This window comes from Ictalurus punctatus, chromosome 2 (genome assembly GCF_001660625.3).
Source record: "Ictalurus punctatus breed USDA103 chromosome 2, Coco_2.0, whole genome shotgun sequence".
NCBI lineage: Eukaryota > Metazoa > Chordata > Actinopteri > Siluriformes > Ictaluridae > Ictalurus > Ictalurus punctatus.
In genome coordinates this window covers 30,924,647-30,937,146 of record NC_030417.2, presented here as the reverse complement: position 1 = coordinate 30,937,146, position 12,500 = coordinate 30,924,647, and the positions used below count along the sequence as shown (strand labels likewise).

The 12,500-nt window shown below is 38.4% G+C and overlaps 2 protein-coding genes across 3 annotated transcripts in view; both read right to left on the bottom strand.

The window, feature by feature from the left end:
* Nucleotides 1–7,406, bottom strand: part of slc35b1 (solute carrier family 35 member B1) — a 17,757-nt gene extending 10,351 nt beyond the window's left edge. The window contains exons 1-2 of the mRNA XM_017452629.3: nucleotides 6,817–7,406; nucleotides 72–175 (exon numbers count right to left, since the gene is read on the bottom strand). Coding sequence (XP_017308118.1) covers nucleotides 72–175; nucleotides 6,817–6,980 — 268 coding nt within the window. The 5' untranslated portion in view covers nucleotides 6,981–7,406. The remainder of the gene's footprint in view (nucleotides 1–71; nucleotides 176–6,816) is intronic.
* Nucleotides 7,407–8,046: 640 nt separating this feature from the next.
* Nucleotides 8,047–12,500, bottom strand: part of fam117aa (family with sequence similarity 117 member Aa) — an 18,111-nt gene continuing 13,657 nt past the window's right edge. For both annotated transcript variants that reach the window (XM_017452642.3, XM_047162735.1), the window contains one exon: nucleotides 8,047–10,170. In XM_017452642.3, coding sequence (XP_017308131.1) covers nucleotides 9,915–10,170 — 256 coding nt within the window. In that variant the 3' untranslated portion in view covers nucleotides 8,047–9,914. The remainder of the gene's footprint in view (nucleotides 10,171–12,500) is intronic.

Sequence of the window (12,500 nt, the reverse complement as noted above, 5' to 3'; positions counted from 1 at the left end):
AGGGGTGGGGGGAGTGAGTAGAAAAGTTAAATAGGTGGGGAGATGAACAGTGATACGAGGGGCGGACTTACAGAGACGGGCGAAAAGAGCATTGATGATACACTGGATGAATACAAGTGTAGTGGCGTAGCGAAACTTCTCCTTTTTCTCCCCCTGGCCGTAGTCTCCTCGTGTGCTGAAACACAAAAGGGATATTGTGGGATGAAGTTACAGTTACAGAACCGGAGAATGAGCACTCCTACCTCTTCAACACACTAATACAGGGAACAATCATTAGAGCGCTCGTGAAATAAGATCTCACAAGTCCTACAATGGTAGGCATCAGAAAGAGGCAAATCCTTGGTTGGTGTTAAATTGACAATAAAGTATAAGCGCTAAAGGGTGGGCTCATCAAATGGAGCCAATCCATTAGCCATCACACTTTTGTAGTCATGCAAAAATTATGTAAAAAAAAAAAATGTAATAAAAGTACTGAATACTGCCTGAAGATCAACACTCAATGAAATATATCTCCAGACATACCGCCTGTATTCATGCTCTGTGTGTGTGTGTGTGTGTGTGTGTGTGGTGCCACAGAGGAAAAACATCCGCGTGAATGGACAATAATTCTATTGTTAATAATTAAACTGAAAAAAATAAGTGGTCTTTGGCCAAGTTTTGAAAAACAACAAGGAACGAAAAGGAAAAGCCGAGGCACACCTTTAGTTCGGCACTTAATTTTTTGTAAAACATGCCCACAAAAAAAAAAAAAGCATAATTAAATTGCATACTTTTACTTCTATTATACAACCCACTCCAAAAGTATTGGAACAGCAAGACCAATTCTTTTGGGGGTTTGTTTTTTTTATTTATTTATTAATATAAGACATTTGAGTTTGAGATTAAAAGATATATTTGAGACAATAGACTAGAATTGCAGCTTCATTTACACATATTTACGTCTAGATTTGTTAAACAACTTTGAGCATTGCACCTGTGGTATCAGAGCACCCAATTTATAGGTGAGCAAAAGTATTTGAACATAATGTTAACGTAAATAAACACTTAATATTTGGTTACATATCCCCTGTGTCAAGCCGGTGACCCGCTGATATCGCCAAACTGTTGCTTTCTTCTTTTGTGATGCTTTTGCATGCTTCTACTGCAGCTTCTTTCAGGTGTTTGTTTTGGGGGGGTTCTTCCTTCAGTCTCCTCTTCAAGAGGTGAAATCCTGTTCAGCTGGGTTATGGTCTGATGATTGACTTGGCCAGTCTAAAAGCTCCCACTTTTTCCCCCCGATGTCCTTTGTTGTGTTGGCAGTGTGTTTGGAGTCATTGTCTTGCTGCATGATGAAGTTCCTCCCAAATGGATGCATTTCTCTGTATACTGGCAGATAAAATGTTCCTGTAAACTTCTGAATTCATTCTGTTCAGACCATCATGACTTACATCATCAATAAAGATTAGTGAGCCATGCAAGCCTTGCTTGACCGATGAGCTCGTATGTTTTGGACCATGAGCATACTTTCTTTCTCCACACTTCGTGGCCGTGTGGTACATTTCTGTTCTCAAAGTCTTTTTCAAACAGTGGATTGTGCTACCTTCACCCCTGCCCTCTGCAGGTTGCTGCTGATGTCACTGACTGTTGTTTTTGGGGGTTTTCTTCACAGCTCTCATCAACTGTTGTCGTCCTTGGCTGACCTGAACTGTTCCATGTCTGGTAATTAGTACACCAATGGTTTCTTTCTTTCTTTCTTTTTCAGGACATGCTACATTGTTGTATTAAGTGGTCAATTTCCACTCTTTTTTCTCTCTGATCTTCATATTGCCTTATCCTTTTTTAACAACAAATGCAGGCTTCACAGTTGAAACCTAGGGCTCAAAGCAAGAGCAGACATTCAGCGTGTAAATTAACCAATCTAACAGGGCACACATGGGCAACAAGAAACACCTAGAAGCCACGTGTTCCAATATTTCCGATCACTTGAAATATGGGTGGGTTCAAACAAAACCTACCATGTAATTCTGATCCATCGTCTCACAGTCATCTTTTAATCTCAACCCCAAATGTCTTTAGTGTACAGGAAAAAACAAAAGAATTGGCCTTACTGTTCCAGTACTGTTTGCATGTGTTATAATTAGCTAGGCTGGCACAACAGCTTTTTCCTCCAGAGGATTAGGCTTCTGACTCTAGACATTGAGGAACAGCTGTGGGGCGATGGTTGGTGGGGGGTTTACATTACATGAATTTTCTGAAAACCAAACTAATTTAGGGAAATAGATGCACTCATGTATAAATATGGGCTGTGGTATTGAACTTACACTAGTTATTTAAGATGGCCTTATTAGAATCACCTTGTTTTTCGGTGCTATTTATAGTTATGAATCATGCAATCGTGCAATAACTACTTTCTTCTTTTGTGTGTCGGTGTGTAACGAAGAATTGTGTGAGCAGTAAAATGCATTTCCATCTGTTCATTTTTTTTAAAAAAAGAAAAAGACAAAAGATTACATTCCTTACTGCAGGGCTGGTGGTTCTCACTCATTTTGTGTTGTTTGCTTGTGTTTTAACGCCATGCCAGCTTCTATGGCTATGTTCACGGCGAGAAATATCTAAGGGACTCTCTAAAAACAATTTTCTTAAAAACTCTAAAATTGCACTAGGTTTGACTTTGTTAAAAATTTCTTCCAGCGTGTTGACTGAATATAAAAGGTTTCTCACGGGGTTAAGACCGGTACAGTCGAATAAAACACGTTTCAACGATAATGCATTCTGGAAAACGGTACAGTTGGCGAGTCTTCTCCAAATATTAAAAACTTGTGTGTCATCCTGGAGCGACCTATTCGACAGCAGGTGTAGACCATCTGGCGATTTGAAAACAGAGAAAGGTTTCTTTTACCAACAATAGGGCTGATTTCATGGAGTTTCTTCATGGTGCACTGGTTTGCCATTTATAGTTAATGTAGGAGTTTATCACGGGTTTTAGGTCAGCGGGAGATATTGGACACTTTTTGAAATCTGCTGATAATGCTTCTTATGCAGCAGTGTCTGCTTCTTCATTTCCCAGGATTCCACAGTGTCCCAGTTACGAGCAGAAATAGATATTAAAATTTTAGGCCTCCAGATCCAGCAATTTGCAAAGAATCTTTACAAGCGTTGGGTGATCATGTTTTAGGTATGACATTGCTTGAAGACATGATTTTGAACACTCCTTTCGTGTCCAGCTGCAACTCAAAATAATTTCTAGACGGCCCCTAAATCATAGAACATTCATCTCCATTTCTCTGTATAGGGAACTACAGTGTAAACGCTTTGGCTGTGTCATATGCAACTCTCGTAAACACATTACATTGCCATTTCTGTTGTCCTTCCTAGCATTTTTATAACTTTCTCACACACACACACCTATCAAACTCGCACAAAAAGTTGCCTTGCTGACCAGAACGAAGTGAAACCACTATCTATTTTAGGTTAAGCAGAGCTACACCCAAACATGCTAGTTAAGATTTATTTTGGCTCATTACACCACGTTTCCTCACAGCAATTCTTGCTTTCAGCTTATTACATGATAAGTACTGATAATATAAGAAACTTTTAAGAGAGATGTTCTAAAAAAAAAATATCTTTCTAAGGAAGGAGCAACATTAAGGGATTCAACAGTTATGTTTCCTTTTGGGTGGCACAGTGACGTAGTGTTGCCACTTCACAGCTGCAGGATCACCTGAGATCCTGAGCTCAGGTTACTGTCTGTGAGGTGTTATTGTGCTATCACGTTCTCCTGGGAAGTTCCAAGTTATGAATTCGATCTTGAGAAAACAACTTTTGCTGGATTTTCTGGACTTCTGTAGAGTCAAGAGTGGGTTGTTTGTCATTTGAAAAGTTACACTGGGTACACCGGGCATTGAAATGCTTGTGACGAGGCTCAGATTTAAACGTTGACAGTAAAAGCACTTACTGACATGAACAAACACATATTTGGACATTAAGGCCGAGACGATGCTGTGATGTGACGGCAAATGAGACAGTGATGTACAATGGCAGAGTAAAAGTGACGTGTGCTATTAAAGAAGGCGGAACAGGAAACACAAGTACAATAAATATTAAATGGTAAATATAAATAGTCAATATCTAAGGACCGGCTGTGGCAGTAATAAAGTGTCGCAGTGCTAAATGAACGAGTACTGGCAGTTGAGTAGTCTGATGGCTTGGAGATATACATAACCAGTTTAGACACACTCTTTACCCCCCCCCCCCACACACATTTTATAATAATAATAATAATAATAATAATAATAATAATAATAATGTCATTAAAACTCCGGAATAACACAAATGGAATTATGGGAATTATGTTGTGATAAAAAATCCAAAAGAAATCAAAATAATTTAATATTTTAGCATCTTCAAAGTAGACACCCTTTTCACCTAGAATTTCCAGAAATGTATTCTTGGCATTTTCTCAACCGATTTCTTGAGGAATTTCCCCAAGATGCTTACCAAACAGGATTAAAGGAGTTCACACCTACACTGGACTCTTACTGGCTGCTTTTCAGAATATTTCGCTCCGAGTCGTCAATTTAAAAAAAATATATTTCTGTAAATAAAATGTTAGTTTTATAATGAAAGAAGGAATATGTTATATGGCACGATTATATTTTTGTCTACAACGCCGATTTCAAATATTCAATCATACACCTTCAGATCAAAAGGTTTTTAAGATCATGAGAAACATTTCAGTCGTGTCTCCAAACTTTTGACCGGTGTAAACTGTTCTTCATTTCAGTTGTCTGTGATTGGATTAGGGCTGCAACTAACGATTATTTTGATAATCGATTATATGGCTTATTATTAATAATTTTCGATTAATCGGATGAGGGGGGGGGTTCCCAGTGTCTTTTTTTTCCGTTTATTTAAAATAAAATCCACAAAGTGATTGTTACAAATATAAACTTAAGACTAAAATTTTACACAACTGTTTGTCCAATTATATAAGACTGAAAAGAACCCAGACACACACCAGAATATATATTATTCATTTATTTATAATACATATGATACAATGTATTTATAAAACATTATTTATGCATTACTTTTTATGGATGCACAAAAAGCACTGAGTTCTACAGTCCCTGGTTGATTGGTAGAACCTGTCATTCCCCAGGGATTGGTTCAAATACCATTGGTACAAATACCAGGTTCAATTATATTTTATTTGTTGGTGTGACATTTAATTTGACTCTCTGAATTATCTGTTGTTTATTTTATCCATCAATGTGACACTTGAACTTATCTAACACTGATACGTTTTTGCAAATTATCATTTCATTTATAAATATATTTAAAATAAATCCATCAGTGAACGATCATCAGCTCAGCTAACGTGATATTTGCGAATGCACACGAATAACCAAATTGATTCATTTGAAAACATCTCATGAATATATTTTGATACATTTAAAAAAATTATATATAATATTTCAACATTTTAAAAACTTTCCTATGGACCCCCTGCAATTACACCACTGGCCACTAGGGGTCCGTGGAAACAGTGCACTAGACGGTGGCGTACATAATGCATAGTGTAAGTGTATAGTACATCATTTGGGACACAACTTTAGTATTTACTCTCCGAAGCATGTTTTCGGAACAGAAGTAACATAATGAGTAAATGTACCACGTTCAGACCAACTAATCGATAATGAGATTCATGGACAACGATTTTCATAATTGATTATTATCGATTCGTTTTTACAGCTCTAGATTGGATGCAACTGAAGCATCTGCCAGATGCCAGTTTCACAAATAGGAAATGAGCAGAGTGAGTGCAGTCCTTAATGATACTGCGGGCCTTCCTCAAACAGCGTGTCTGGTAAATGTCCTGTAAGGCCAGGAGTATATTTCTCTGTGAAGGGCTGAAACCACTCTGTAAAGAGCGTAAACCACTCCACGAAGAGCTTGTTGATTGGTTGAACAGCTTGGAGATGGTAGGCATGGTGTGATTGTAAGGTGTCTACACATTTTTGGCCATACAGTGTATATACACAAGGATGTGCAAGGGCAGTTTGGGGGATAGAAAATTTCACACTGTAGCCAGTATTACAGCAGATGTTTCTAGAACACTGCAGGAATGATATTCATGTTACAGTTAATCTTGCTGAATATGTACTGAGCGTTCTCAAAACACTTTCTCTTGGATTCGTTTTTAAATGATTACTATATTACTAAAACTCAAACACAAAGTAAGCACCTCATTTTCTCAAAGTTCTCGTTTTCTTTATTTTGCATGCTGTTTGTAGCAAAAGCTTTTCCCTCATTTCCTCAGAATCACTTCCCTCACTGCTGGCTGGAAAAAAAAAAACCCTCAGAGAATTTGTAATTATTCTTATGGAAACTGTAATGGTCCTTTGGGTCTCTACTGGTAATTTGTTGCCTTCTGTTGGTGCCATGTTATGTCTAGTGGACACCATTAAAGACCAGTAATGGTAGAGGTTTTAAAGGTTAACAGCTTGTTTGTAATGGTGTTTTGTAGTGGAAACCATTAAACTTTCTGTGGAAACCCTCACAGAATTTGTAATGGTTTTAATGGAAACTGTAATGGTCCTGTGGGTCTCTACTAGTAATTTGTTGCCTTCTGTTGATGGCATGTTATGTCTAGTGGACACCATTAAAGACCGGTAATGCTAGTGGTTTTAATGGTTAACAGCTGGTTTGTAGTGATATTCGTAGTGGAAACCATTAAACTTTCTGTGACCGTTTCTATTGTTTTGTTTGTTTTCAGCAGGACTAAACGGTTAGTTAGAAGTCTAAAAGCTCTCGTGAACCGGTTGGTGTACTCACATGGTCTCCTGGAGAATTCCGTAGTAAAAGTAACACACGAACACTCCGAGAAAGCACACGAAGAAGCGCACTCTCTCGTTCTGCCACAGCGACGCCTTCACGCCGCCTTTTCCCGCAATCATGTCGTCGTTGAGTAGCGTTATTCCGGGTATGGACACCGACATCGACCCAGAGCCAGCTCCGCTTCCCGCAGCGCGCGAGCCCGCGTCCCGCTCCACTCTACCGGCTGGCACGAGCCCGGAAATGATGACGCGCTACAGTACCCCTTCTCGAGAGTGTTTTAAAGGGGTTTATAAACCTCACTCTGTTTCTACCTGGCTGTCAGGAAATGGATGTATTTTTGACAAAGCCGCGGATGTGTCCTATAACCGCAGCTGGGTCCTAGAACACATTTCCGGTCATGTTTCCCGAAACATCTCGGAAACGCGGCCCGGGGGGTTAAACTGATTTAATATCAGCCAGGAAAAGTTGTCCAGAAATGTCTGAAAGCTGGGAATAATCCTCCGCACTCCTGTTTTTGATGTCTAGTGTCTCATTGATACTCTGACGTCCTGATGTTTATGTTTAACCCGTCAGACCTGAAGGACCAAAGCCGCCGACAGGAGTCTGCTGCATGCGCCTGATCCTCTGTTTACAAGTCTACAGCAGTGTACTCTCAAACCCAAAGAATTATTCTTAACATATCATTATGCTGGAGCACGGGTAGTATTTTAACTCTTATTGTATTTCCAGGCGTAAATGATAGGTTCTGGTTTAAATTACTAGTCTGGACAAGGGTCACTCAGGAAGTATTTAACGCCTCCAAAAAATACCACAGTAAACTCTTCATCCATTCTTTAGTCGTTCCTCTTGAATAAAGCTACACAAAACTACTCGACTATTGTTGTTTTTTTTCAGAGCAAAACACACAAAAAAATCTTTTTACGATTATTTTTAATCAGGCATTTGATTAAGGCGACTATTTGAAGATTAAGCGGGTCCTTGCTGACCGGAGCGCGTGTGGAATTTTTACGTCTTTGTATGTGGAGGATTGTGATTGGTCCAAATACGGCAAAGTAGCGCTGACTCTAGCGAATAGCATGGCTGGGATTATGAAAAGGGCGTGGTTATCAAACCCCAAAGCAAAACTATACGTGTCTGGAAAACTAATGAGTTCCAAGTAAGCAGTTATTACCTGGAGTTAAACTTGTATTAGAATTATTTTTTAACAAAAACAGGAAACGGTTTGCATAATTTTTAAAACTCTTTTATGTCATCCAAAAACTGCATAAACTGAAAATACTACAAGCAAACATTTTTTGCAGCAGTCCAATCAGAAAAGACATTGTTGATTTACTGCATGTCACAAATAATAACAAATAAAGGAGGGGGGGATGTAAACTTAAGAGGCAATTTTACAAAGCACCTTTTTCAGTGGACAAAAAAATAAAGATGCAAAGGAACACTATGAACAAAACACCCTGATAAACCATTCATTTACATTTTCAAAAACAGGGAACTGACTTCACCCAGAATATCGTCTGAACTGAAATTCAACTGAACCAAATCCGAACAAAACTACCCTGAGAATCTGGGATGCTGTGACAAGTTCTAGCTACAAAATGGCACTACGGCTGTATAAAACAAAACAGTGCAAAGTGCAAAGAAGTCTGCACTGCTACTTTGTGTGAAACTCTCACACACACACTCTCTCTCTCTCTCTCTCTCTCACACACACACACACACACACCCCACAAATACTGCTGTGCGATGAAATTAAATTATTCCATAAAGGTTTAGTGGTATATCTAATACTAAATTAGAAACCACCAGCACACTTACTACTTTCTAAAGCTTTCTATAAATCAGAGTGAGCAGGTACATGTGAGATAAAAAGAAATCCAAGAAAACAAAACACAAAAAAACAAAAACCAACAACTCCAACATACTGTGTAATGAACACAGAGCCGAATTCCCACTGACTGTATTTAGTGCTATAATACAAACACGCTTGTACTTGCTACATTCTAATGTAGATATTTATCTTGATAAATGCACAAGAGTTAAGTCTTTTTCATACATGGAAAATAGACAAACCGAAGAAAATATTCTTTCTGAATATCAAAAATACAGTTTAACAAAAAAAAATACAAGGTATTATGCAAGAAATCAGTGCCTTTTTCTACTTTCCATTTTGAATGAAAGTATTTCGTTTGTTCAGATGAATACTATACAGAATTGTTTTTAATCAAATCCATGTATGTCAGCTCTTTCTGGATAGTATCAAAGATGACATTGTATACTTATGTTTAAAAAAAAAATTGCTCATAAATCATCGCGAATGCTCAATCAATTGATTTCAACATCATTTAGTAAAGTAAACCTAACTGTTCAACTCCATACAGGTTTATGACATTTGACAGTTTGTTATTTGGCCAATTAAACGAAAGGGAACGCATATAATTTGTATTGTACTTCACTGCTAAGTGATAACTGTGAAGCTAAAAAGCTCAAGGGTGACTTGGAATAATAAATAATAGGATTGTCAGCTCTGTGGTGTAAAACAAATTTAGTGGACTGAAGTAAATGAACCCATTTTGGGGGGATCTTGTCAGTTGTCTACTCCACAGTCAAGTACAGGGAGGGCCAAGTGGAGCAAAATGAATGTCTGTATTAGAAAAGTCAGTATGTGAGACACAATGTCTTTTCCTTTGAATCAAGGCTGTCATCACTAGGAGTCTCTGTATGCTCCGTAAGTGCAGGTTCAAAATCCACTAAGCCTTATTAAAAGCAGCTTAAGGGAACGAGCCATTATTTCAACCAAGATAGAACCGAGAATATTCAGCATTAATTTCCTATGTGGTTTGAGTGTGTGTTCACAAATGAAATCTGAAGATTTGTCCTGAGCGTGACAGAGCTCTTCCTACTGTACTTTGGTAAGAGTTTGTTTTTCCTTGTTCTCGCATATCTCCTGATTAAATCTAAAACACTTAGTGCTTGCTACAACTACTGGTAAGCCATTACTTGGTCAGTTCTATGATGAGATGGCACAAAACCTCAGTCCATTGCTCTTTTGTTTACCACTTCCTCCTTGTTGCCATCTCATAGCCAACATCTTTTTAAATGGAGGAGGTGGTAGAGTCTGGGAGGGGCCCACTCAGGTATCCACTCACTGGATGTGCTGTTGACAGACAGGGCGCAGGGTTTTGGCCCGAGCAGCCAGTCACAGGTGAGACTGACAGGCCTCGAAACAGCAGGTCCATGGAAGGGAGAAGTGGCTTAAGAATACTGACAGGACAGAAGGCAGAGCCTCCGTGAGGAGTGAAGTTCACTTTGTTTGGGTCGGGGCAGGAAGGCTGAGCATGGCATGGAGAACTAGAGAGAGGGCAAAGAAAAAGTGGAGGTTATTTGTTGTTTAAGTATGAGTGTCAGTTATATAATTTTATACTGGAAGTATATACAGTACATTAGCAGTTAAACAGTCCCTCCAGGACGCAAAATCTAGCAAATTCCGCAATATTCGGAGGAGCTTGCAATTTTACCCCAGATTTAAGCCAAGACGTGTCATGTGACATCACCACAATGTGCATTCAGCCAAATCCCTCTTCGATTTACGTGTGTCAAACAGATGTGTTGCTAAAAGGTCTCATTTACCAACAAACATCACTGTGAAAGACCACGCAAAACAATTTTGTGCAATTGCAATTTCACCAATTCAAGTAATTTTCCACAAAAAAAACAAAACAAAACTAAAGCACAAAAAAGTCCAGAAATTGCATCGCAATTTTTTTTTTTTTAAAAAAGCCGCAGCAAATTCAAGCATTTTTGGCAACAACAATCACAGAAGAAATGCCACAAAATCCTGTACGGACTGGTCAAAGAGTTGCTCAGATACACGTATGGCTGAGCACAACAGGAACAAGAATCTAGCTGTTAGATGACTATAACTGTTAGATGGCACTTTATTATCACATGTAAAAGATTAACCTGTTAATACTGCAGATTTTTGTGATGTACAAAAAGCTGAAACTAAGATAAATCATGTCAGCTCTTTGTCAAATTTAAATGTGGTCGAGTAATCAACAAAATTCAAATGAAAAACAAATAGAAACACTTTTTGCTTATAATACAGCACTCAGTCTTTTTGGGTAAGAGTCTACCAACTTGGCGCATCTTGATTTGGCAATTTGATTCCACTCTTCCTCGCAAAAATGCTCCGGATCGATCAAATCGTCAGGAGATCTCCAGTGCACAGACCTCTTCGAGTCATGAGGCCTACAGGTTTTTCGATAGGATTTAGTGCTGTGCTCTGACTGGGCCATTCCAAAACAATGATCATCTTCATCTGAAGATGATCATTTGTTGACATAGATTTGTGCTTTGGGTCATTATAGTGCTGGAAGATGACATTTTCCTTCATCTTCAGCTATGTTTAGTCAAGTGGGTAACAGACCTGCAGGTTTTGTGCCAAAACAGACTGGTATTTGGAGCTATACTTCTCTTCTCTCTACCTCGACTAGAGCCCCAGTTCCAGCTGAAGAGAAGCAGTCCCATAGCATGCGGCCACCACCATGCTTCAACATGAGTATGGTGGTATTTGTGAGATTTATCTTGGTTTTTGCACCTTGGTATCATCAGACCACATGCTTTGACCAAATGTAGGTGTTTAGATGTTTTGTTGTTTTTTTTTCTTTCACCCCACAAGAAATGGGAAAGGATGTGATTGGTTAATTTTGAGGATGGTTACATGCCCCATTATAAAAGGGTATTAATTTTAAAAAAAGTTATTTTTCTAAAATGGTTCTATTTGTTTTTCACTTGAATTTTGTTTGTTGCTGTATCACATTAAAGGGTGGAAAAAGATCTGACATGATTTATCTTGGTTACATTTTTTAAATCACAAAATCCTGAAAATTTAACAGGGATATGTGGACTTATATATATATATATATATATATATATATATATATATATATATATATATATATATATATATATATATATATATATATATATATATTATATAAAATATATATATACACACACACACACACTGTACATATCCTCTAGAAACTTGTATGCCGTCTTGAAATATCCTCTGATTAGCTTTTGTGATATCCCCACACCCTTCCTGTCATATCTCTGCTGTTTACTCTGATAAAAGAAAATCTTTGCCTACAGCTGTAGTACAGTATGTTATTTGTTGGCTCCATGGTGGCACAGTGAGTAGCTTTGCCACCTCACAAATCCTGGGTCCTTGGTTTCATTCTGAGCTCAGGTTGCTCTCTGTGTGGTGCTTTGTGACCATGTGCATTCCCCCTTGATTTTCCAGTTTTCTCCCACCTCCCAAAATATGTGGGTATGCCAGTAGGTGGAATGGCTACTATAAGTTGCACACATTAGGTGTGAATGTGTGTGCGTGCATAGTTCCTTCCACATTCCCTCATAAAGTATCCCTCACGTTACTGGGATAGGCTCCGGATCCACCATGACCTTGACCAGGATAAAGTGGTTTACTGAAGAGAAATTCATTTATACAATTTGCTGATGTTTAGCAGCTGTTTTGGATTGGTTTAAAGAAATCTTTTGCTTCTGTCAGTTTAAAAGGAGTGGAGTTTTTGTGGCCTTCCTCCTTTATGTCTGATGCACCTGTTTAGTAGTGTGGTTGCCATGGACTTTGTACAGGTTTGCACAGGAAGGTGGTA